The 27,823-nt window shown below is 39.9% G+C and overlaps 1 protein-coding gene across 1 annotated transcript; it reads left to right on the top strand.

The window, feature by feature from the left end:
• The first annotated feature begins 3,227 nt into the window (after nt 1-3,227).
• LOC135482353 (substance-K receptor-like) lies at nt 3,228-27,823 on the top strand. Its single transcript, XM_064762288.1, is given in 4 exon segments — nt 3,228-3,498; nt 3,501-4,099; nt 25,507-25,728; nt 27,148-27,823. Coding segments are annotated over 4 exon segments (1,284 nt in total). The 5' UTR covers nt 3,228-3,266; the 3' UTR covers nt 27,379-27,823.

Here is a 27,823-nt window from a genome sequence, read left to right as displayed (position 1 = left end):
ATAAATCTACCCGTGTTGAATACGAATTTTGCCAAGAAAAATATATCACCACGGTTTATGATTATCCACTGCTATTTTTACAAAACATGTTCTTAGTTGTAATGCTCATCTTTCACGCCACTTTGGCAGTACTTCATGTTAGATGACATGTTTGACCCAGGGGAGAGTTCTAGACTAGACTAGCTTATAACATGTAAAATCAGAACAAACAGTAAACAGATGCCTCTATAACCAGTTAAATTAAGCAAAAATCAGTTACACTTTGAAAACCACATTAAATATAGTTCTGATACAATATCCTTATACTAGTATGTATAAATTATCGTTTATCTATTTCACTACCACATCGCCAGCAACGCTGTCAAATAACTGAAACAGAGAATTGACTGTCGGAAGGAACAGACTTAGGAACATATCCTCCATTATAGACTAAATTATGTTATCAACAATATGAACATATTCTGTTCACCGAACCCACGTGGGAGCGCTCTGGCTTGGTCGTCTTTTACGCCAAGCTTGTCTAGAGGTCTCGAGTCCAACGTAATGCATCACTCATCTCCCAAGCCAGTGTGATGTTTTTTTTTTATCTTTTTTACCTCCCGCATTGAGGAAAGCGCAAGGGAAGACTAAATCGAAGCACGGGTACATTTACCCCTCAACTTTTGCCACTAGTTACCCGAAGACCACGTGTGACGCATATTATACCACGACGATGACAGATGGTTTAGAGTGACACTTCAGTCACGGTCGATGCCATTGTTGATGCCATGTAAACCAGCCGTAATCTAAACACTAGTGAATGTTGTTAAGGTAATAATTCATCAAGATACCATGTATAATACATGTGTGGTTAGATATGAGGTTGTAGGCGTCAGACGAGTTGTTAAGGGTGACTGGCGGATGGCTGGTATCCCCGCTACAGGCCAGATACCCGCACACTATCGTTTAGCCTCCCCCGCCCCCATCCAGCAACTCGCGCTTTCCTTTACTGATGTACCCCATGTGCTTGTCCCTATGGCTAATGTATTCAGCTCGTATCCGACAATTATTCCGTGTATTTACCTATTTTAGGCCTGTCTACTAAATCCCTGTCTCGTAATGCTTGGGAAGCGGTATACAAAGCTCTAATGTTGAGATGAGTTTAACCCAGGCTCTGATGAGGGTGTTAAAATCTCCAGCCTATATCAGTTGATGGATTACTTAAGTGAATTGAACTAAAATCGCTCTCCTCCTATCCATTCACCGCCATACACAGACCGATTTTTTTGTCGTTCGTTTACGTGGAACTGTGTCTGGTGCCACTGTTGCCTATTAATCGGATAAATGTCTTAAATGTTTTAATGTATGTCAGAAGCAATCTCTTTCCTTCTCAAGTCTAGGAGTTCCATCCAATCCAGTGGCCTAAGAGAAAGCATTTCGTATCGTGTACACGGTAACAAGAACCAGTGTATTTAAGTGTAAGTTTCACGAAGCTGTTTGAATGTTTCTGAATAATTGTTTATCAGGTTTTATTATCGTCTGCGATTTTAAAGAGTTCTGAAAATCTTGGTCGAATATGACTAATTAATCGATTAGGCTTTAACTTCACTCTTAACACCATTTTGGGTTATCCAGACAAAGCATTCGTTCAGCTAGATCTGCTTTGAAGCAAGGGTTCTGTCATAGCTAGCATCTTGTCATACCAAGCATTCTGTCATAGTAAGAATTCAGTTACCTCTCTGTAACAGCAAGTTTTATGTCATAGTAAACATTTTGTCATATTAAACATTGTGCCACAGTAAGCATTTTGTCACAATAGACTGCGTTGGGTTTAGGATTAAAGGTTTTGCCTAACATTACCTTGCTTGGTCGGCCCTGTGCGTAAATTGTCACTTGTCACGTAATTTGAAACACCTTCGGTAAAATGACGAAGACATAACGTTGAATGTGACATTGTACGACACAGTACCTAATTATAATGCCTCAAACTATATGTATGGTAACAAAGCAAATATGATAGACCGTATTCCGTATCAATGTGTGGAAAGCGTAGAGTGAAACAATTGTAATGTGTTAATGCTGTTCTTCCCACTTAATCATTAAGTGGTGTACATATACTGAGGCCAATTTACCCCGCCGGGATACCTAGAGGCGGCGAACACTGCATCGATATACTCTAGCCCAGCGGTACGTTTCTATTGGTCTGATTACATACTAAAACAAAGCAGCTCTATCCGTAGGTTCCTGACCACCAGGAGCGACATTTTATTGAAACAGCTGGCTTCCATTGGAAATGGCTTGTCTTTACGGGTTCTCTGTTCACCTGTCGAGTGGCTATGTTTACTATGAGCACTCACTCACTGACCTGGGCTAATTATGACTTTGCTAGTAAATGACTGTCAGAGGTGATACTTCTAGAGAGCAGGATCTTACCGTTACCCGAGGCGCGAACGCCTGAATGCCGAGACGGTGTGGTAGCATTTAGCAGCGCCCTTCAGCGCATAATAGTCTTGGCGCGATGAGAAATGACAGTTGGCTGGATAACGCCCGAGTCAGTCATTTGCTTACCCCGGAACAGATTTCCTAAGTAAGTCCTCGCAAGAAAAGTGAAAAGAAAAAACCGCGTTGAACGGATCATGGGACTAAAAGAAACGCAGGTAATCAACTCAGGCCGATTATTGTATTGGCCTGTCGTTAAAGAGAAAAAAGGGAGGAGGAATCGATAAAAGCGATCAGATTAAATAATTTCACCCGTGAAGTTTGATTCAGACTACCGGCATGGTACGGATAAAAACTTTATATAATTCGGCTAAATTTATATATGCGACAGAGAAAGAGAGATAATAGGCGCCTGTGGCATTGGTTCACTGTACAGTTTACCTGGTAACCCAACACGTCAGTGGCCCGCCCATCCCCGCATCACTGGTGCACGGTAAGCCAGATCTCATCGACTTCGCCGACATGGCTCTGCCGCGATACTCGGAGGGGCTGAATCAATCCAGTCGGAAATCAGCTAGGACACGCATCGCTCTCCAATCCCTCTCTCTCTCCCTCTGGAGTGTACTGGTCTCTGAGCAACTACTCGTCCCGGAGCTGTCTTGTGGGAGGCGAGACTTTCTGAAGGATGGGTCACCAGACTGGCTTGACTGCATCCGGATTGCTTCGGTTCGCTGAACGGAAACTGGCAGTTGTTGTATTTACAGTCTTTGTTAAGGAGCTTGTGGGATGCTTTCCAATCACCTCTCTATAAGCACTTGGATTTGTATTTACTATTGACTGGATCAGCAATGTTTCCTTACGAGTACAAGTACGGTAACGACATGTCGGCGAACGACGTACTCGTCACGGTTGGCAAAACAACGATTTTACCTGTAAAACCTGTCACGCTGTCTACCTCACGTCACAATGTGACGAACGTGACAACTGCTACAAATAACTCTGAAGTTCCCATGGAACTGATGTCCTCGGAAACTCAGAGAGGGTTGATATTTCTCTATACTGTCACAACTTTGTTGTCTGTCACGGAAATGTTTTTGTCGTCGTAGTCTTCGCAAGGGGTCGACGTTCCAGGACTGACCTGAGGCCGTTCCTGATCAACTTGGCCATTTCAGACCTAGTGGCGTCGGTGTTCTGTTTGCCGTTCAGTTTCACATATGTTTTACTGGGGACATGGGTTTTCTCCAAACCTATGTGTCCCGTGGTTTTATTCTTCCAGCTCTTGTCTGTAACAGCCAGCGTGTTTACCAATATGGCCATTGGTGTTGATCGCTTCATGGCTGTTACCTTTCCGCTTCGCTCCAGAATAACGTCGGCAAGATCTAAGTTTGTGTTAGCGTCAATATGGATCTTAGCCGTTTGTCTGTCGTCCGTTCAGCTGTTTGTGGGAAGAGCTAAGGATGTATCCGTTACGGAAACAATCAAGGCGACCCAGTGCGAGGAAAACTGGTCCGATCACGACCGCAGGATATATACATTATTTATATTATTTGTTACGTATATATTGCCATTATCTATTCTTACAGTGACTTACTCTATTGTGGGCTGTGTTTTATGGAGACGAACATCCCCGGGAAATGCCGATCAAGCTAGGGATATGCAACAGCTTAAATCAAAACGAAAGGTAAGATATATATTAATGATATACGTTAAATCGGAGATATATATTAAATCGGATGAATCAGTCTGTAGAAATAAGCTATGGTTGAAACAAGGAAAACATACGGCAATGGGACAGGTGAATCTATTCTGGCAACCTGCCTACCTCGTCAAACGGAAGTTCTTGTGTGATAGACATACCGAGGTCATTTCCTTTCTGGGACGAGTGCTTCTTTTGCTCTGGTTTTTATAAATTCCCAGTTAAGTTCTTTTCTTAAGGCCGACTTCTATCACTTAATGCATTATCACGTTCACCCTGTATGTCTTCACGCCTTAGTGGCTAAAAAATATTGTTACCTAATGCCACAGTGTGTAAAGCAAAAGTAACGCAAACCGCGATGCTGTGATGAGTGGTATAATAACTCTACAACGGTCTACCGCCTAAGGCTTTCTTTGTCCTGCCACTTAAAAATTTCCAGCTTACTTCTAGAGGTTTTACTGTTTTATGCTGGGAATCACTTTACACTTACAATACTCCACTATATTCAGAAAATAGTTTTTGTGGGCTCACTATAATTTTGGCCTACATGTATATCCCAGTCCGAATGCTAAGCATACGTTAATACATACACAAGCATACATAAAACAAGATTAGCTCCAGAACAACGCTTGGCCCGTTTTTTTAATGAATGGGTAATTCAATGCGATGTATATTCTTTACTTAAACTTCCACGCACGGTGAATGACAGATAATCCAGTCAACTGTAATATTTCGCCATCCGTAAATTAGATGACACATACATTAATAATTAACTTTATGTCCTTTGACAGAAAACGATCGTGGACTTCAGTTAGTCATTACGATAATTTGCGTCTGTGATTAGAACACAAGGAATATTTATGCAACGTAACCAATTTGATATGCTGATATGCATTATATACGTCATCGTCACGAACTCAAAAAAAAAAGGAAAATGACTGAAGACTGTCCTCATAGCATTACGCAGTTTTCCGCAACCCTCTTTATTGTGGAGTATTATGCGGGGTGTAGTATAGCTGATTACAACAGAACTTCAAGCGCTTTAGGCTAAGTACGTGTGCTCTTCTCAGTGCGATGTTAGAGAGCTCTTACTGTTGAAAGCTAGATGTCATCACTTGCAGCTGAATTGATCAGCTCGAGGCTAAGGCCCTCCGCACACGCCTACTTGTTCCACAGAGGCCTGCAGTCTGAAAAGAAGTTTGTCAGTTGGTTGTAGAAGATAGCCTGTAGCTACTGTAAAGCAACATTCATGTTGAAAGATGACTACCGTCTAAGATTCTGAAAACACAGGCTTAGTTCATGTATATAAGTTTTAAGGATTTGTCCTCCATTTGCGATATCTATATATTATCGAAAAAAAAATGAATATTAAATTCAGTATATATCAATGAAATTATACTGAACTTTTCACAAATGAAGTGAAATTTAGTATTCATTGTTCCAGCTTTTAAATGTTTGTGCGAGTTGCTTAATTGCTGAGGAAGAAAATTTCACCTATTTATTTGAGACGGCAATGAACAAAAGCACAAAAGTTCTGTACAGTACCTGGTCGATCTGGGGCGGTGCGTTGTTGCCCAAATTGAATGTCTGCACCTTTCCCTTCCACACTGAAGAAGATATGTAGGCAGTGAAGGAAAATGTAGTAAAAGTCCCTAGTAAGCGGCAAAGTGTGTAAAAACCTTTTAAGTCTTGGACTTCAAAAACATCATTTGAGGTTTTTTTTAGCAGAAAACGTAACTATCTCTGAGCTGTCTTTCATCACATCTGTGCCTTCCCGTCTAAAAGGACATTTTAGTGCTTAATCGTAACCAACATTTCCACACAACATGTTGGTAGACAGACAGCAGGATTTAAGCTATGCTCGCTTTTGACTACAGAAACATGGTGTTTATTTCTGCTAATTGACACAATATCCACACAAGCCTGGAGGACAATCTGCCTTGATCGTATAAGTAAAAAAAAGACATCACAATTAACACGTGGTAATAACCACCCCGTTTAATCTTCGGGTCGTTCTTATCATTTAAGCGGTATTTGCTTAGTCCTTTGACAAAAAAAAAAAACAAACAAACCAATCCTTCGTGGCCAGCAACAACAATGCCTGTCTTGTAGTCTGAGGTAGAGCCTCCTGTTTTGTGCAGGCGGGAATTTTTCTTTCGGTTAGGCTAATGACTGGAGGAATACGTAATATCGCCATCCGATTTATTAAGTAACTCAAGACATAAGTCATAAATTGCAGTGCTTACAAAGCCAAGCTCGGAAGACGAAAGCAATCAAATTGTAGGTGATACATTGCTCTGCAGTAATGAATCAGATGGCAAACTTTGAACTTTCTAGAGCAAAACGTTTATTTATAGGTGTGTTCAAAGTTTTGATATAAGTCGTTTGATGACTATTGGCCCTGGAGTTGGGTACCTGACAAACTTTCTGACTGAACGCCGAGCCAGGGAGAGCTTTTTCGGTAATGAGTAAATGCAGGATTTGTAGACCTTTTCTTTCAACTGTTGGCTCATGTGACAGGAAACGCCGCTTTCCTCTATTCCATTCACAAAACCCCGTGCCAAACATGTACAGATTCTTTTATTTTAATGTAAATACGCCTCATTATGTGTCTTCAGGAGCCTTGGTAATTAAGAGCAGAAGCAAACATAAGTATGATTATTAGAATTTGTGATTTTCTTATATACTTTAGTTTAAAGGGAAGATATGGTACCTGGTATCTCTGATTTTTGTGAGGAAATAAAAGCGGATTTAGTTGATAAGGTTTTTACACAGGTCTGCTATGTCTCGTGTGCGTTTAGTTATTTATTTATTTGTTTGTTTGATTGTGTTTTTGTTACTTTTTCTGTTTTTTTTAATTATTAGATCTAGTGTGACATATGTGACAAGCTCATTAAAACCATGAATTAGCTCGCAAAATTTGACGATGAAATATATTTTACACGGCTTTAACGTTATACAAAAATCCAATTCTTTTCGCCAACAATCTCATAGTCTCAGTAAAGGAGTAAGCCTGCATTTATTATACACCTGGTTTTGTGAGGTACAATAAATAGCACTGGGAAATAGCTGAGAGCGAATTCAGATGTTCGCTACAATTTTCTCCACGATCTCTCTTGGGGCATGGATCCGTAAAGCCTACCTCGCCCAGAGCTTGTCTTGAGTTAATGGATGTATTGTGTAGATAGGTTCCAGACAGACCTACGTTTGACCGCTCCGCGAAGGAGCTTCACCTCGTTAAAACCTGAGTGATTCACTCCCGACTACCTCCCAATACAGCTAATTATCTTATTATGTCATTTGCGAATTGCGGTTGAATAGAGACTGCCTCGACCGTATTACAAATGAAATGCATGAGCGGTTCTGGTAGACATACGTTGAAAGTTAATACCCTTCTCTAGCCGATAACTATACCCCTGGTTCAATATGACTTATCAAGTCCTACATGCAGTCAGTCCGATTCTACGTGATCTAGTGGGAAATTTCCAGGCTGCCTCAGATTGGTGATGTAGAGTAAGTCGAATCAAATAAAAATGCGGGAGTATATCAACATGAACACAAAATTGATGCGAAGCGGCCCACTAAATTTACAATGTTTAAATTGTATTTTTGATGTTCATGCTCTCTGGTGATCAGACTTCGTGGGCTGTGTGGCGGTTAGAAGTAAAACTTGAAAGGAATGTACAACTTTCCATGGTGCATATTTTCGACATATACGTCTCCAGTGAAACAGTTGAGCTTTTGAAGTCCGTCGACCAGATAATCTTGATGGCGTAGATACACAGGTGAAAATCATGGCAAGTTCATCTGGAAAGGAATTTTTTCATTAAACTTATGGTGGAAGTTAATGAAGAGTGGGAATGTTATTACTTCCTGTCGCGTCGTTATTACAAATTTGAGCCGAATAACTGTCATCTTTTGTCATGAGCTGTTCGCATGTCAACATCACATTAATATAAGAGATTAGTTAACAATTTCTAACATCCCAATAATGTTTCTTAAAATGAATTCAGGGCTGATAACAAAGTAAGATGTGGAGCAGCATCAGGACAAACCGGAAGCGCGTGTGTGTATGTGTGCTTGGGGTTTTATGTCGTACTTAAAATCTTCTCAGTAGCTAATATTTTGTGCTCGTGTCGCCAATGGCTGTAGTGACCAGACAGCACACTGGGGCGTGATTCCTTCGTACCATTTCTGCATAAGGATAGAATAGCAAGCGACCACGTGTAGCAACAGGACACCTTTTCAGTGGTTATACTAACAGTAACTAATGCGAATGTCCCTCCAGCTCAGATGGTAGAGAGCAGAAATTTGGATTTGGACATCTGAGTTTAAAATTTTTAACGCATTAAATCTTTCACTCATCACATCTGATTTACATTTGGTTCGATATTGTTTTGATGACGATTGCGCTAATCGCACAAACCAGGGCCATGAATACATATAAGGAAATGCTGTAGGAAAAGACCATCCTCCACTCCACCACGCCTACCTGCTTAGCGTTCGTACAAACGTGTGCAGTCTCGGCTATCACACAAATCACCGTAACCGACATGTTACTCTGTGATATGATCCTTCGTGGGTAGATAGGAACATCTCTGAATCAGACACTCTGACTTGTAGGCGTTTTGTCACTAAATTGTTTTACAGAATATGCAATTTGGCACGCAATTGCCACGCAGTGATTGGTTTATACTTTCAAGTATAGGCTTGAAATCGAATTGATTTGTAATAAAGTGTTTGTGTATACGTGTTTGTTGTCATTTTTCACCTACATGCTTTATTAAGTCCGCCTACTTGTCAGGTGTTTTGCACCCAAAAGTCTGGGCCAGCCATTGATTCGCGTATGTGCATCCTTGGTGAAAAACAGCGTCGGGGGCATTGCTTGTCGAGACTCCTCTGGTCATAAATCTCCAAGTGACTGTCTGAGGAAAATAGCCCTTCGTACTTGTCAAGGCGTTTAGTAGAAAATATAGAGGCCATTGCGGTTACAGCTATACACACCGCCCGTGGTCTGCGACTGCCAGGGTCTATTTTATCTTGGATGATCATTCCCATAAGATTTGAACCCAAGTCTCTCGAACGTCTGCTATTCCAGCCACGATAAATTAATGAACCGGAAGTAAGGCGTAGTAATACAACACCGTGCTGGGAAGGCCTCACCCATAATCTTCCAGGCCATTTTTTGTATAGATGCACTTAGAAGAAAATACACGGCTGCTGCGTATACGTCGTAGTGTTGATGACACGAACGCGATTAAAATTTCCGATCATAAGTATACACTGTATTGAGAGACTTAGTAAAACCAGTAACAGTCTGAAAAAGTAGGCCTGGAATGATACCACGTAGGCCTTTGTGCGTGAAAACAACCACTCAACCACTTCCTAGGATAATCTCCATGTCATAATTCAATCCATTAAGCACGTCAGGCTCGGTGAAACCTTATGAATTTTAAAATTAAATGGGAATAAAAGAAGCCATCGTGTTTCACTGTTCTCATTTGCGTCCTCTTGCGATTTAGAGCAAGCTCTTTGTCTGAAGTTTGCAAGGACCAATAAGCCACACAATATTAGGTATCGCCTCGCCTTATACAACAGGGTTAAACATTTGTGACTGTGGAATAGGATAGCTCAATTGACATATCTCTCTTTTTCATGTACGATAACACCGTGATAAACAAGTCATCTTATAAGCAGTAATTTGATACCAGAAGTGTGGAACACACATTATTGTTAAGAAATTATCAGCATGATTGTGAATTATTCTTTTTTCCGATCTGTCACCCACATGGTGATTTCCAGACACTTCATGTATTTGCCGATACGGTACAGCTGGACCCTTTTCTTGAAACCGAGTTAAGACCAAGCCTAAATGATTTATTTATTTGATTGGTGTTTTTACGCCGTACTCAAGAATATTTCACTTATACGACGGTGGTCAGCATTATGGTGGGAGGGAACCGGGCAGAGCCCGATGGAAACCCACGACCATCCGCAGGTTGCTGGCAGACCTTCCCACGTACCAGGCCTAACTGAAATTCTACTTGTAGTTCTTGATCATTCCGTATACCACCACCACCGCCGCCAAACCACCACCAATTGATTTAAGGCTTCTTTAACGGTGACATCAAAGTGAAGGTTGTCCACTACTACACCTGAACCTCACTTTTAACCTTCATTTAATCGGATATGCTGAGGTGTCTGTGTACTTGGCATTATAGTTCATCAAAGTTTTTGTATGATCCAGTCATTTTACTAGGATGCTTGCAGTTTTTGCTACTTCACTTTGGAAAACCCCATTATCCCTCCGCGTAATACTTAGTACTAAACCATAAAACTCACTCGTGCATTACTTCAATTTTTACCAATTTACGGGCACTTTTTCCCCCAAAATGATTAATACTGCGATAGTGACGAGCTAGCTAAATTTGAAACGCTGAAATCTTCTGTAAGAATAGAAAGAAGCGTTTGTTGCATCTCATGAGTAGGTTCAATAAAAGTCACTTATCTCTGCTTATCTCATTACCTGAGAACAAATTTTGGAATTTTGCCAATTACGCCGTTCTGACGGCTCAGTGGCAAGTACGTCAGTACTATGTACAATTTGAAAAGCTGGAGCTTATTTGCGTTTCTTATATTTGTATTTGGTCTCACGAAGCACAGAGAGGGCCCGTTTTTCATCGATACGTGTTATGACAAGGCCTACACCGTTCAGAGTATCTTGAAATGTCCGCCCAGTGCGATCTGGAATACTTGGACATATACATAGAGAAAATCCAGCCATCGAACAATTTCCCCAAGTTTATGACAAAGGATTTACGATAATGCTCAGCATAACACAGTTATGTGGTGGATTTATGTGTCAGCATAGAGGGAGGAGTACATTACATAAATCCTATGTAACCATATCCAGCCTTCGTGTCATGCTTACTTAGTGAGTGCTTATAGCAAGGTCAGAGCGACCGAAGCAACAAACGCAAAGTGCAGTAAAAAGCTCGTACTTTGTTGATCTAAAAGCGGATTTACTTTTCTTGGATTACGCCCCCGGTCAGACAAAACCAAACCAAACCATTTCTGACACCCTAAGTAACTTTTGACTTCCGCATCCGGATAACTCCTGATACATAATTTGCACAGTATGAATTAGGCTTGAATCAGTGTGGCTGAGAAACAAGCAACTGTTACATCATATTTAAAGTAAAAGGGAGTGTCCAAAAAATCCATAAGTAACGCTGAATGCCGCGATTGTGATTCATCCATATGTACTTCTGTGAATATCATTCTAGGATAAAACTGTTAAAGAGCAATTCATGAAAAAGCAATTTAAAGCAATTCTTTTTGATCCCGGCGTTATAGCACACACCAGCCGTATTTTGCGTTTCATTTGCATCTTTCAAAGATATCGGTATACAGGCTGAGCAATCGAACTCAGAAATTACGTCACAGAAAAATAGAAACGTTTACTTAGAAGTTGCCCAACAAACCAGTGTGCCAATCCTGGTTGTAATAAAAGACTGCCAGATTTCCTCTGGCAATTAGCACGCATTAATCTCTCAATTACAAGCCAAATATGGTGGCTTTACGTGACATAATTATTCTGCACACCGTAATGCTATAAAGCTTTTACATTTCGTCCCTGGTCCACGTTATTGATTTTTTAAGCGTACTTAAATTAGTATAATTAGTTAGGGCGTTTACCGCAAATCCCAAGCCCTGTAAGTGTATGTTGTAAATAACTATTAACCGCTTCCCTCTATTGATAAGCTGTGTTTATCGGGTAGTCTGCTTGGCACTAATTTCTAAGGAAACTGCTGAATGCCTTAGGATTTCTTGACCCAATGGATTGATCCCGCAGATGAGAGCTGCAGGCACCAGTCTGGCGACGTCTCGTCTGATTGTTCAGTGACTACAAAGCAATTCCATTGCATTAAATTCCAACCGATGTTCGTTTGGTTGACACTGCTGCACAGTCCTTTATTTAATGGATCAATGGTTTCGCCAGCCAATCATTCAAGCTCTGGGAATAACTGATTCGTCCCTTACTGCATACACTGGAATCTGTCAAGGCCATTGAACATACATGCAGATGAGGATATTGGCGCATTGACTGTACAAGGGACATTATAATAAGTACGTCATTTAATGCAAACAACCATTCGTTTAAGAAAGTTACTAGTACAGTAATTGTAAACAAAAGAATAAAACAATGCAATGGAAATGGAAGTATGAAGACAAAAACATGAAGGAAATATGCTTGTTTCAAGGGCAAAGAGAATATGTACATATGATGTTTTATAGTAAGCTATGGCTGCTATGCAGTTACCTCTGATCCTCTTACAACTTTAATTTTGAGAAAGGGGACATACGAAAACTTTGAAAGCCGCCTCTGAATGGGTAACAGACAATTATTGACGTGGAAATTGTCTCTGATGTGGCAGCAGACGATTGTTTATGTGGAAGTGACCTCTGAATGGACAACAGACAATGGCTTTATCAAACTGACCTCTGAATGGACAACAGACAAAGACAGCTGTGAAAATGGCCTATGAATGTACAGCCGACAATGGTTTCTGCGATAATGGTGTGTTAATTGACAAGAGGCTATGGTTTCTGCAAAAGTGGCCTCTAATTGGCAACAGACAATGGACAACACACAATGGCTTTATCAAACTGACCTCTGAATGGACAACAGACAAAGACAGCTGTGAAAATGGCCTATGAATGGACAGCCGACAATGGTTTCTGCGATAATGGAGTGTTAATTGACAAGAGGCTATGGTTTCTGCAAAAGTGGCCTCTAATTGGACAACAGACTATGATTTATGTGAAAGTGGCCTCTAAATTTTCAGCACTGTATGATTTCTGTGATAGTGGCCTCTGAAGGTGCATGTGGTCTCCAAATGGGAATCAGACAATGATTTCTGTGATAAATGTCTAACAGATGTTGAATGGGTAACAAACTATGATTTCTGTGATAGTGACCTCTGAAGGTGCATGTGGTCTCCAAATGGGAATCAGACAATGGTTTCTGTGATAAATGTCTAACAGATGTTGAATGGGTAACAAACTATGATTTCTGTGATAGTGGCCTCTGAATGGACAACAGACCATGATTTCTCTGATAGTGACCTCAGTATGCAACAGATATCTATTCCCACTATCTTCTGTCTTGAGCGAATCTCTGACGTGTGTACTATTTGTTGTCATCTGCTTATGCTCTCATCAAAAGAATCCCCATTCCGGCGGGATCGTGGGAATCATCGTTCTGGAGACATAGCGGGTATCATCATCCCGGAGAAAAGCGGAGAACATAGCTGGTATCATCATTCCGGCGGCATCGTGGGAATCCTCATTCCGAGACATAGCGGGTATCATCATTCCGCGACAGTAGGAATTATCATTGCGAGACATAACAGGGGTCATCGTTCCGGGGCATAGCGGGAATCTTCATTCATTGGGCATGGCAGTAATCACGATGTAGCTAGCATCTCGGGGTACGATCGTTACGCTCGCATCGAGGGAATCACCATCGCGAGCCATCGTCATGAAGCTGGCATCGAAGGGACAGTCATAACGCTACCTTTGCGGGAATCAGCATTATGCTAGAATCGAAGGGGCGATCGTTACGCTACATTTGCAGGAATCACCATTACATTAGCCTCGAGCGGACGATCATTACGCTACATTTGCGGGAATCGCCGTAAACATTAGTTTTGAGCGGAAGGCCATTATACTAACTTCGCGGGAATCACAATCACGGTGGACCGTCATTTAGACCCCATCAAGGGAACGCTGCTTTTACAAGAATCACCATTACGAGACCATCATTACGCTAACCCATCGCTTCACATTAGTCATTACCACGCTAACACCAAAATGCTAGGGTCGGAACAGCCCCCATCATACCATAAGGGAATCAGCGAACATAAGCTTAAGTTCTACATTTTATGTTTTTTTGGTGTGTTGGTCGCTTACAAGAACAACTGTTTGAGCGATAACAACGAGCTCGATGTTGTGTTGCAAAAAAGAACAAAACTGTAGACGGCTCTTTTCAGTGGCCAAGTTATTGCACAGCCAATCCAGCAGAGGTCAGATGCTATATTATAACCGAATCTTAAATAAGCGTGGTTTATTTTAAGGCCTAAAAGGGTCGTTCATAAACCAAGTGATAAACCTAAGTGGCTGTTGTACGCATTAGCATTCAAATGCACTCAACATGTTATCACCAAGTCTCCGTATCAGCATGTAAGTGTCCTGACAATGGTACGCTTGGGCCATGCTGATAAAACCATATGGTCACAGTCAGATATAGAAAACATAGTTTTGTAACAAACCAAATGCTCGGCTTAGTTTATGATTTAGTACTCAGGTCCTCAAAGACGGTGCAAATGTAGCTGGGAGGCGGTGTTATTGATCAGATAGTAACTAATGATTATCAGTCATATGCCTACAGATTGAAGTGTCTATACTCTAAGGTTCACTTATCATTGATATAGTAAAAATATGACTTCAAATGGGTTGAATTTTCAATTCTTCATTGGAGAGAATTATCTCCTCGGTGTAGCTAATTGAGATATGTAATTACCGCTGGAACGCATGACGTAATGCAGCAGAATATTAGAATGCGGAGGGGTGGGGATGGGGGTGAGGGGCCATGGAGGTGAAAATTAAATTAATAGAGGTGTTCCGTAATCGAATATAGATGCATTATTGTATACCGTTATACACAACGTTACTGTTCTGAAGGACTGATTGGGAACCGTGCTGAAAACGAAAATGAGAAAAATTTAGTCGTTCGATGTACTGGTCTGGTAAACGAGAATATGTCACTGCTGGTGTAGTGATTGAAGCAGGAATCCCCTGATCTGCCAAAAAAAAGCAATGTAGATAATTTTGATATTCAATAAGGAACGGATTATACATTATATGTCCAAGCGGCAGTATCAGCATTAAAATAATAATATAAATTACAAATACATGCACTGTATTGCGTTTCGCAGAATTCTAACTACCTCAAACTTGCATGGTACTACGTATCACTTTCTTTAGAAGTGGAGGTCATTTGAGCAGGTGCAGATAAAATTTGAATGAGTATTATTTTTCTGAAAATGCAAGCTAGAGAATAAGTTTACAACTTTAAAATGGATAGGTATGAACCAAAACCAAAACTTTCACATGATTCTCATCTGCATTGCACATCCCTATTTTTTGGTGTTTATATATGGATTCCCTTTTGTCAGATACTGTTAAAAGTGCTTTCGAAATTAGTCCTTATGGTTTGTAATGTCTCATTTTCTGTCAAGACAGTATACTAATGATGAAATGATGAGACACGTGATGTTTCCTGTGGCAACAGTTTTGATTTTGTATCGGATATGCCGAGTTCATGGACGCCTCTGAAGAAAGCTTGATGGTGTGTCTCGTGGTATCACTTTACATGAACACAAAACCAGCTTCATTCAGCATAACCCTTACCATAATCATAAAAGATTACAGTATTACTGCCCATTTGATGAAATATTCTCAGAGGTGACAAAAGGAGAACGTGTTAATCTGACATCAAAGCTGTCTGGAGAAGAGCTCTGCATGCAGACGTGATTGCCCGTATCCTGTGATTTCTTATTACTCGGATTTGATGGAAGCCGAAAGCACTCAGCCAGTCTGTATACATCTCTACTCCTAAGTTGATTGCAATCCTCTCAAAGTATTTCAATCCTTGTGAACGCGGCGCGAATTAAGGCTGTAATGTAAGCAGTATGACAGGCTTTCTGTGAAGTTTATACCTTCCCGACCTCGTGTAATACTCACCTCTCCGTTATTGATCACAGATTATTGTCATTACAATACTCCTAGTATAATTCCTGATTAACTCCGGCAGAGACAATAAAATAGCTATCAAATGAAACCAAGAGCCAGAGCCAATGTCAGTATTTAACCAGGCTCGAAAATCGCTTTGCGAATCGAACTCTTCGGCCTTAAAACCCCCAAAGAATAACTTTAACGTCCAGTAAACCTGGTTTACGGCTACTCACACTTAATGACCTGGTGTTGTCTGGAATTAGCTAGGAATAGCATGAAGTCATCGGCTTCGGCCATCCCCTGTGATAACATATGTTTCCAAACTGATCCATGGTCTTCTAAAGAAATGCGTATATTTTCGACCTTAACGGAGAGTTTCTGATCAGTGATATATATTTTTCATCGGGACGGATCGCCTTGGCATCTTGCCCGTTGCCAAGCAGGTCTCTAACTCAATTTTAAATCACGTCCTCCTCAGCCTACATGTAGCTAGATGTATTCCTCCCAATCTCGCTGGGTTTAACTTATCACAGGATCTAATGAATCTGACACTACTAAGACCAATCCCGACTTCTCTATGAATGATTCAATAGTTCTTTTTTCATCCTTCACTCTGAAACTGATTCTATTGTAAATGTAATGTAAAACTGTACGCCAGTGGTATCAGTAAAACAGTTCAACTGTCGACGCATTTTGGGGACAGCCCGTCATCGGAACATCCCAAGATATGCAATTGTATGAGACTTTGTTCTTTGAAAAATAAAATCAAACAATGTTATGTCTAGGCGGCAAATTGGACAATCTCCATGTATGACCAAATATATCATAAATCAGCTTATATCTGTGTACATCTCTGTGGCACAGCCTGTTTATGGGTAAATGTATGCGCGTGGAATATCATCACAATACCACAAGGCTATACCAATTTAATCTGTGGAGATAAACATTTTTTTTATCTATTTAATGTACTCACGTCTCACATGTACGCCGTTAAATGTTACAGTCTGAGATGCTGATTTTAGTTACGCAAAATTTTGATAAGATGTTATATGGGCTAGACATAGTAAACATATAGATTATATCCCGACAATGCCTCGTGGGTTATGCAGTTTACCAGGCAGACTAATCCGTCAAAGTCGCCTTTTATTGTCAGTCCAGATATTGAGGTTAGTGCAATGTCTATTAAGGCAATTCACCAGTTGTCTCTGAACACCAAAGATAATTAGATTTCTACTTTGTAGACATTCCGTTCACACATACATCCATCAAAGCAACGGAATCGTTCGACGAGACACACTGTAATATGTTTCCTGTGATTGAGTTATTTTTTTACGGTTGGCGAAGATCGTCCCTAAAGTCCACTTGGCGGCACAAAAATGTGCGCCCTTGTTTTTGTACAAGGATGCTGTTGAAGCCATCGAGGTCATAATTATTCTTAAAGTGATAAATAGTCTTAATCATAGTTAGTACTTGCTTAATTAATACTTATAGAGTCGCTATCTTAATGTGTCCATGCAGAAGCTATGTTCTGGATTGGAATTTTTATCATCACCAAGGCGAAGTACAAGTGAACGCTGCATTCCACTAAAAATTTATTTAGATATTCTTTTGTCCGGCAGTCTTGCATACAAGAAAACCCTGCTTAACCTTACCAATGTGATTTTTTGTGAATGGGTTATGACTTATAGTCAGTTTACATCAACGCAAAAGGCCACTCGGACTTGCCTTATCTCAAGAAGACAATTTATCTCTATCTTTCAAGCTATTTCCATCAAGGTATTTATTAGAGAATACAATGAATCTCATGTGGATAAAAGTTTGCACAGTCGTTTAGTGCAATTTTCCAGACCGTACACTAAATAATGATAATTCTGTTTAACTCGACTAGGTACAGTTAACGTTAATCTTGTACGGTCAGGAGTTTTTTCTCTCTACCAAAGGATGGCTTAATGGGTTGTGTGGGTTCGGTAGGTTCAGCTTGACGGCCGGGACTGAAATTATGAGTCAGAATTATGGGTTGCTAGACCCGTTCTACATGACCTATCTTACCACAATGTCTATGCCAATCTAATTATAGTTCTGCCCTTCCTTCAAAAAGCATTTATAGTATGAGGAATGGCTGCTGTGTTGTGTAGTACAGCGTCCTCGTCGACCTTGTTGTACTTCATGTTCCACATCTTCATTAGCCAGTAGAAGCTTATTACATTACATACTCAAGCTGGATAAGACGAAACAGTGTTTCTTTTAAGATGGAAATCGGAGATAACTACTTAAAACCACTGTGAGTTTACGTGTATGTATAAATATACTTCCATGCTACAAATGTACGTTTTTGTCAGTTTTCTTAGTTAATGAAATATTGATGTACTATATTGAGTGTGAGCCGCTGACATATCACTTAGTGTAATAGTCATGATGTCTGCCTTGGTAGGTGAATTAACAATTACATAACAGAATAAATGTGTTAATACCTTAGCATACATATGTAGAATCTGAATGTGAAAAACAGCGTACCGCTTTCGCTATGTATGTATATATCAATAAAACACTCCACAGGAAAATGAAAAAAAAAACACACGACTTGCGTAGCATTACATTTGTGAGTTTGCACAACCGAGATATAGCAGTTCAAAGTAAGGAGCATCACACACATTAACACAATCGAAAGAGCCACCATGGTATCAGCTTGGTCCTCTCAGACTCGAGTTATTTCTAAACCCGGGCACGCCTGTGTCCGCCAACGTCAACCTGTTTTGTCTTTTTACCATATCTGCGTGGGGTACGAGTGACGCGACGTTCTGTCTTCAGTTGCTCAAACATAGGGCATCCCATTTCCTTATTAAACGTTGATTTATAGAGTAACCAAGTACTTCAGAAAAAATCTCGGTGAACGTTTAGGTCTGTTTTCACCCCTATTCTTAAATAACTCAGATTATATTATTTGTTGTCTTTTCTTTTAACGTTGGTAAACTTGCTAAAAAGAATCAATGGGACAATATCGACAGGACATGTATAGGAAACTGACTGGATAACTAGAATGCCATATGTCCAGTCTATCTATACACCATGTCTGCCCATTTTACCACGGATAAGAAAAGTGGCTGTCTCTTTGTTACTTCTGTGACAAAACTGCAGTCTGTATGCACTACTACTTGAAGTGAAAGGCTTTATATTATAAACGTATTACTTTTCTTCTAGTATACATGGTGAAATGATACTTCGGGTAGATAGAGTTGCTTACTCGCTGATGTTCGAGGTTGGTTCAACTTCCATAAAACCTGCAGACACTATAGAGGTAACTGGTCAGTTGACCTGACACCAGTGTTGTGATTTTCTTTGTGATGTAAACTGATAAGTGTGGGTGTTTATAGTACAACACAGGAGGCTTCATTGCAATACGTTTTGTAGCAACGGCAATAATATTATTATTTATGCTGAAAACGTGACAATATAGCTAACCTCGGAAATTTGTATATAGTGTTGAGATACTGTTAGCACAATTTGTGCTAATTCCGATTGAGAGCCTTTCTTGTGACTGTACCTTAACATGCCAGTGTTTTGGCCCATCTGACGAGGATCCATCGACCAAATGGCCGCTTGTGTGTCTTTCTAGCTTTTTGTGCATTTGGAAATTTTTGAAAGCATTGGATTTTGAGCTTTTTATGTGGAGAATGCCAGTTTGTACGTTTCTCGGCAACACCAAAAGGAATCCGTTAGGCCAAAATCCAGGTATCGATCACTCCACCGATGCAGAATATTCGGTGCAAGAATAAACTTATCACATATGTATTATTGCGCCTAAAACGTGGGCTGTTACATTAACATAACTACAGTTCCTTTGTCGATGTTCTGATTTCTGGTAGACTAGAGATCGAGAAATGTATTCAGCGAGTATTAGCCCAGATTAGAACCTCATTACACTCATCTTAGCAACGTATTGTCCCCATGGCCAAGGGTTGATAGCCAGAATTGCTAAATAGTGTTAATGTCCGAATGAAATGACACTGTCCCACGTGACAGCAAAAAGCCCTAATTTCCAAATTGCAACCAGTCGTCCCTGATGTACTGTGAGTAAATGGATGTCGAAATACAGGCACAATCATTAGATAAGGTATTTAAGGACCATATGAGGTGTTAATATTGCTTCGCACCAACCGGACCAACGGAAATGGTATAATTTCTCCTTAAAATTTCCATGAAAAATGTTAATGTTGAGCATGCTCATAACCAAAAAATATGTCATCAACGATATCCTAAATTCACCCATGAAGTATAGATGTTGGGGAACTTTTGACCAAATAAAACGAAATGATCATATCCTATATCCCAGTTTTGACATATTTGTTACGCGAAATTACAGAATTTCATTTACATATGTTCAAGGCCAACTGTTCTTTTCAATATCAACCTATCTTTTCTACTGACAGAGATGAAATGTCGTAGGTTTCATATGGATATGTGAACAGTTGCAATCAAAACGCAGTTGATATACATATGATCGACAACTGATATTCTAGCATGGTACACGATTTGAATACTGATTTTGCTCAGTTGCCTAGAACATACCTTGCGTCTTTCCAACATCACTGAAAACTTTTGACAGCTTCTCTTTGCATGATTCCATCCTATTTTCGTACTTCATGTATTTTCTTAGCTCTTTGGTGGTTTGTGTTATACGTCGTTTTGGGAACTGGCCCTAGCGATTATTGACACGGAACATCAGAATGTCACAGACGAATGAACAGACGAATGTGTCTTTGGACGCATAGATTCACTTATTAAAGAAAATACAAAAAAAAGCCTTTGGTAAAGGGTTGGAATCAGACCTGAACGTCACAAGATTTTTTTTTCTGGCGTGCTTGTTACCTCTACAAATCGGTCTTAAATCAGGAATTCTTTCGAGGCCATGGGCTGAACCGTGCTACAGCAAGCGGAAACCCGTTTTCGCCTCACTCGCACCCCACGGTCATATCTAAGTCAAAACAGAGTAAGGGTGAGGAAACAGCCGAGCCCTCCAGTTATGGAAATAACTTGTGCCTGACTGATTAAGACCGATAACATATGCATATAATATATAACATATTTTGGTTACATTGGGCTGTGATGCCTCGGTTGTCGTATTTCACAAAAAAAAAACAGTTCTGCAAACTTCATGTAGGATACTTTAATATTCTCGTCGTACACATGAAAGATACTTTGATCAAGTCGTTCAAGTTTTCTAGAGCTCTGGGAGATATTAAGTATAAGCGTAATGCTTCGTGTTTAGATTTCCAACTTCTTGCGTATGAAATTGCACTACTATGGTGTGGACAGGTAACACACTGAAGAAAATCTACAGCTCCAGTGTCATCGCTTTCAGATAATGCAGTGGAGCTTTTAGCAGATTAAATTGACAGACATTTGGGTCATGTATGTAAGAGTGCTATTCCGCCTGACCCATGTATAAACTTTCAAGGTAGACAATACATATAGGGAGGGCTAGAAATGAATTGTGCTATGCTTACATCCAGACAAAATGTACCGAGACTTAGTTCGTGGAGGCGTTAGGGAGATCGCGGAACAACTGTGTCACGCGATAATGTAGGTGAAACGTGTATATTCTTGTTGTCTCAACAACTGTTAAGAATAGGCCACTCCGCATTCCGTACATTGTGAAAACAAATGTTGGCTTCAAACCTAAAGAACAGACATGAAAGTAAACACAGTAAATTTAGCTTTGACCACACAAGTTGAAAAGTTTCTCTAATAGTCAAGATTTCTTGCTTTTTGTTTGGAATTTGTTTTTTTTCTCCATCTAGCCAACTTGATACTTGATAAGAACCGCGAAGAAGGTTAATAGAACTTGTAATGTTTTCTATGAAATATTTGAGCAGGGAGGGTGTATTGAGATGAACGAACGATAGGTATCTATAAAATTCTTTCCTGGTCACACTGGCTGGCTAGTTTTAGGTATTGGGGACAAGCTAGTTTAATGGTGCCTCATATAAGACTGACGTTTCCTTAATAGTGTCATGTTGGGTGAGCTGCACAGCTTGGTTCACACCACTAACACCATTATCATTCTTAGTGTACGGAACACCTGTCTATAACGGCCTTCTATCTCATGTCAAAGTAATGCATAGAAAAAACTTCTATACTTTGTATAGGCCTTTATATCTAGGCTATCAACGGCCAAAAATAGTGTAGCCAAAACTTTTATGCCGCTATAAATAAATCCAACGAGACGTATATCCATTTTCTTCCATTCAGTGATTTCCTGAGTAATGTTATTGTCGGAAGCTAAGGACACGTTATTTAATCATGATAAGGTTGTTCTGTAATGAGTGATAATTAAACGTAATCACGCCATTTAAGCTGAAATTTATAACAACACAGGTGGATAGCAACGGCATAAAACATCTCAAATTACGTGCAAAATAACATGTTTATGAAATCTGCCATACTGCCCCAAAAGGGATACTAATCACACCAATCTGGACTTTTTCTGTTTTAAATTAACATTATTCACTCTTGATCGCGGGAATAATGTGAGATGTAATCCACGGTTGCATGAATCGCCGGATATCATATGGTCACGATTTCCTGATATAACCAAAGCACTGCTGTTCGAAAACACTAGAGACCTTTTGAGTGACTTTTTGAGGCCCTGAAATCAATATTTATCATTTTTTTTTATTTCATTGGTGTTAACCTTTATAAAAAAGAAACTAGGCGATGCTACAGTGTCTGGTTCTAGGTAAGCATTCAGCAAACTTTCTGACCGTATTTGGGAGCTTCATCTGACCGTACACGGAAAGCCCTGCCATCAACCTCCGGATGGTTGTGCGTTTCGCCCGGGCTCTGTCCGGCTTCGTCCAAGCATACGACTTACCGCCGTGCCATAACTGAAATATTTTTGAGTACGGCGTAAAACACGAATCAGATAAATTCTGACTGTATGCGGAAACTATGTAAAGCTGGATTCGATTGGACACTATCAGAAAGTGGCCCAGTAGTTTATATATTCGTTAGTATATGGGAATTATTCAAAAAGATGGTGTGATGAAAGACCCCATAAACGATGATTTTTTCGGTGAAGTGGGCAAAGTGGGCCATCAGCTTTGCCACGTGTTGCCGAAGTCGTGGATTGAAATTATGCAGAATTCCTTACGAAGAACACCCGACCAATAGCTGTTGGACAGAAAAAGGTGAATTACTGACATTCAATCACAGTCACCCAAGAGGAGTTTGTGTACCTTAATATGAGTGACCTCTCTGCAATAGGATACCTTTTTTTCTTTAACCCTTCCTGGACTAACAGCTGTGGACAGTTTGCATCATGCAGTTAATGCTAAATCTTATCAGCTGTATACCACCTTCATAGACAGTGACAGATACGGTATATCAGCTTACCCACCCACTTTTTAGTGAACCTAATTGAAGACCTTTTCAAACTTAGCTCCGTTATACCCGCCTGTACATACGCTGTATAAGCTGACACTCTGCTGTGTTGAGTTGGAAAACATTGGCTCCCAAATTGCTCGTGTTGGCTGACATCTCCATCGCGTGCTGAAGTGCTTATGGCTTATCTAACAGGAGTACAAACACGATAGCCTCCCAGCTAAAAACACTTCGGCGTAAGTGAGGTGAGGCTGAACGCATCTGTTGAGTCCACGCTAGATGTCGACAACTGGCAGCAAAACACTAACCCCCAACCTCGTACAAACACATGTTCTGTCCACCCTTGTGATGGACACGAATGTTTTTCAAGCCAATTATTTCCTGGGTGGGTGCATAATCCTTAAATTTTATTCGGTTGAATTTGTTAAAACAACAGACATTTCCCAGCACATTTTGAACTACTGTCGATATCGCGATGAATGTATTTGGTGCTTCTTTCATCCTATCTTCCTTCTCTCGGTACCCTGATAAAACAGATTGAAACCACATATTCTGTCAAACAGTATTACTGTTCTTCCACATTTTGTAACGAAGATGTTTTGGAGAGGTAAACTGTACAAGCCAGTATAACTTGGTTGCAACATATCTAAAAACGTGTTTTTTATGTTAGACAATGACTATGCATGAAATTTCCACACCATGTTTTTACTCATGATCATTTATAGCATCATTCATGTTAATCTAAATTTGACAATATGTCAACAATATTTATGACAAACATAAATGTGTTTTAAGCGTAGACCTTTAAAGCCTATTCCAAATAGAGTTAACTCAAACAATATTAATTTGCTGAATTACAGCATAGCTCTATATCTATGCGGGATATTGTTGAGATCATTTCAATCGACGTGTACACTGTGGGTATTTTACTATAGTATTATCTTCTCATGTCTACAGCTGTGGATTGTGTTATTGAGTCTTGCGTCTGATGTGTTTTCAGCGCATAAAAAAACAATAAATAAAAACGTCTATCCATTTTGCTATCCTGTTCCATGAGTGCTTGTCAGTTTGTCTTGCATGATAATGATCCTAATTTTCTGACAGGATATTTTTTTATGTTGTGGTAATAAACTACATATAAGTTTCGAATGCAATCGGCATTTAAATGACATAAACTTTTATGGACAATTACCCATTATGTTTGATATGATCCCAGCAGTAAATCAGACAAGTGAGATAAATCTTTCTCGAAAACCTTTAAAATATTCTGAGACGTAGTTCAAAATACTGCCTTCAACTGATTTTTGCTCAAATTTTCCTTACTTCCAATACATTCAGTTGATATGAAAACAAACAAAAACTCCATAATAATCCATTACAAATCCAGTGGGCTTTCATAAGACTTGTCGGGAAAACCTCCAGCGAAATAACAGAATAACAATAGTTTAAACTACATGCATTAAACCGTCACGCCAATCATTTTGGTTGGTTTTACTACGACAGGAAAGTCCTAATAGTCCCATTAAAGGCCCTGTCGTGTGATTTATAGTGCAAAACGTAAAACTCAAAATTATATCGTTTGGGGAATGAGAATTTATTTCAGCGTTCGCTCTTTAAAGCCGTCAACCGCTATTCTGTATCTCCGTGGTAATGGTGATAACGATGATGCCGAACTTTATGTGACCCTTGTAACCAGGAGAAAACATTCGATAACTTAGTAACACATGAGTTGGTGTGTTACGTTGTCAATGGAAAACATCTGGTGCAACTTTGTGCTAATAAACGTTCTACGTCTTTTGAAGCTATCTGACAGGGGTTCTCTGTGTACACATCCAGATTGTGTTCAAAGTTTCTGTCTGACTGCAGATGATAACAGTTTTTTATGTATAAGAAATGTTGAAATTGTATTATCGCTGTGTGTTCAAGTCCAGCCCATACTGGCTTCTTCTCCGGCCAAACGTGGGAAGGTCTGCAAGCAACCAGCTGATGGTCTTGGGTTTCTCCCGGGTTCTGCCTGGTTTCTTCCCACCATAGTGCTGGCCGCCGTCGTATAAGTGAAATATTTTTGAGTACGGCGTGAAACAGAAATCAAATAAATAAATAAACAAGTTTAATTATGCTGTACAAGATTTAGTATATTCCATATCTATTAAGTATTCTAAGAATAGTGTCTTACTGCAGTTCTAACCAGTAATTCGTTTATGTCCATACAGGTTGTCAAAATGCTGGTGATAGTTGTGCTGACCTTTGCCCTTTGCTGGTTACCGCTGCATGCCTTTTTCCTCGTCACCGATTTTAACCCCGATTTGTTGAAGTTTGAAACTGCCGAGCAAGAACGGTTCTTGACATCTTTGTATTACTGCGCTCATTGGTTGGCCATGTCCAACTGTTTGGCCAATCCCATCATTTATGGCTTCATGAATGAGAGCTTCAGGGTGAGTTTATTTGTACCAATCAAAAGTCGTCTTACTGATTAAGACAAATTCGGCATAATTTAAACATTTTTGCATTAGAACATTCAATGTTTTAGCTTCGTACGATTTCACTAGACTGAAGTATATGACATACCTGTTTATATTAGATAGCAAACTTTAAGCAACAAGAATTTCCAATCAAACTTTGAAAATGTAAAGTCACGAGAATAATATCTTCTCATGTTCCGGAAACGGTATATAGACCAATACATCTAGGCAGGTGGCTTGACACATTATCTTGATGTATGATGCACAGAAGAAATCTCTTTCCATGCGATATGATGTACGTGTATCAGGTTCACACTGTAAGAAGCCATGTATTTCATTACTCAATGTCTTCTCGAAAGTTTTTCCCAAAAAGTTGAAGTATTTATTTATTTGATGTTTTACGGTTTAATTGCTAGGAAATGTTTTACTATGTATTAGGCTGTCAACACAAAATAATTGTGCTGAACTAGTCCATCCACAGATTAAGGTCAATACTGGGGTTATCCTTTGACAGACAGATGTAGAGAAACGCCCTAATATAACGTGCCATGTAACAATCATTGCTAATTAGAAAGCGAAACCAAACATTGTACAGAGGAGATACAGGCCGAGAACTAACACAGCCGTATGGTGAACAGCTCATTTCAGTCATGTTAGATTTTGGCGCCGAGGCGCGTAGTAGAAACAGCGGGTTTCATCAAAGTGCCAGCGTGGGCCAGAAACAATTTTTCCTGGTATAAAATGAAATGTTTATGTGAATCTCAAATCTTATTTTGACTTTTTGGCTTTAAGGCGGAGATCTAACCTAGATTATATTAAGTGACAGGACCAAGTGCCTTCTCGAGTACCTCGGCTGAAGACGTACCCATGAAGGTTGCATAAGTTTTGATTATCGCGAAAATATAATTAATTAAAAAATATAACGCTTCGGATGAAAAATGTGCAAATGTATATAGCAGAGATTAAAATCTTGAGCAGACGACAACTTTTGTAAACACGAGTTAATTAAAATGAGTTAAATATTAATAAGAAAAGATAAATATATGATTTCTCCATAGATAAAAAATGTAATGGGTCATTTTAGGATATAATTTTGCTGTTGATCTTTTCATAAATACTATTTACTTTCTCCATCAACCGATGCAGTATTGATCACATATGGTTTAAGAAACCGTTACGTTCAGAAATCGTCTATTAAACAATATGGTTTTCAGGTATAGTGACATGTGCTGTAAGGTGCTAGGAGGCGCTTTCAAGAATGTTCATGTTTGTAGCCGTATAAAGGTGTTCAAGTTAAGTACGAACTTAAAACCAAAGCATACAAGCATATACACATAACGGTATTTAATGTCAGAAATATTGATTTTTGTATCAAATTATTTTTTTTTTCAGGCCGACTTGATCTGTTTGTTTTATCGTTGGTTCCCGTGCTGTAAGTGCTTAAAGAAGATGATGCCAACGAAGACCAGCGTGTCGACATATTACACGGTGGATGACCGAAGGAACAGTAACTTCAACTGCTACAGGCAGTCGAAGCAACTCCTGGCTGTTCGCTCGGAGAATGGACACCGTCTCTTATTTGAGGTGGACGCATTAAACAACAAGGACAGCTCGGACGTTTGAACGACTCGTCCATACGTCTAACGGGTCATAGTGCGAGGATCGCCCTCTGCTGGGGCCTTAACACCCACCAGAGAAATCAGTCTGTGATTGCGATCGGTTTGGTTATATAACTTGCCACGGCGTCCGGAGAAATAATACACGCAGCACAAACTAAAACGTTGATCTGTCTGCTTCAGCGTGAGTGAATATATCATTCCATTTCATAAACGGTCTCTTGATATTCACTGCCGAGATTTTTGCTCTCATAAAGCAGGTGTTATTTGGGACCTCCTGGACAGTAGAATGGTCCGGCCAATTAATTTTCGTAGGCAGAAAGCCAGCATAACGTCCAGCTGCTCGGTGTCTGCCAGTGACGTGTATCACTTGATGATACGGAGCGCAGACATTTCCGTACATTGTTTCTGACAGGCTGGAAATACTTGTCCAAGATATATTTTCCTGGTGG

The sequence above is a fragment of the Liolophura sinensis genome, chromosome 1, assembly GCF_032854445.1.
Source record: "Liolophura sinensis isolate JHLJ2023 chromosome 1, CUHK_Ljap_v2, whole genome shotgun sequence".
In the NCBI taxonomy this organism is placed as follows: domain Eukaryota; kingdom Metazoa; phylum Mollusca; class Polyplacophora; order Chitonida; family Chitonidae; genus Liolophura; species Liolophura sinensis.
Note: the sequence above shows the minus strand (reverse complement) of the source record. Positions and strands in the feature narration are given on the sequence as shown.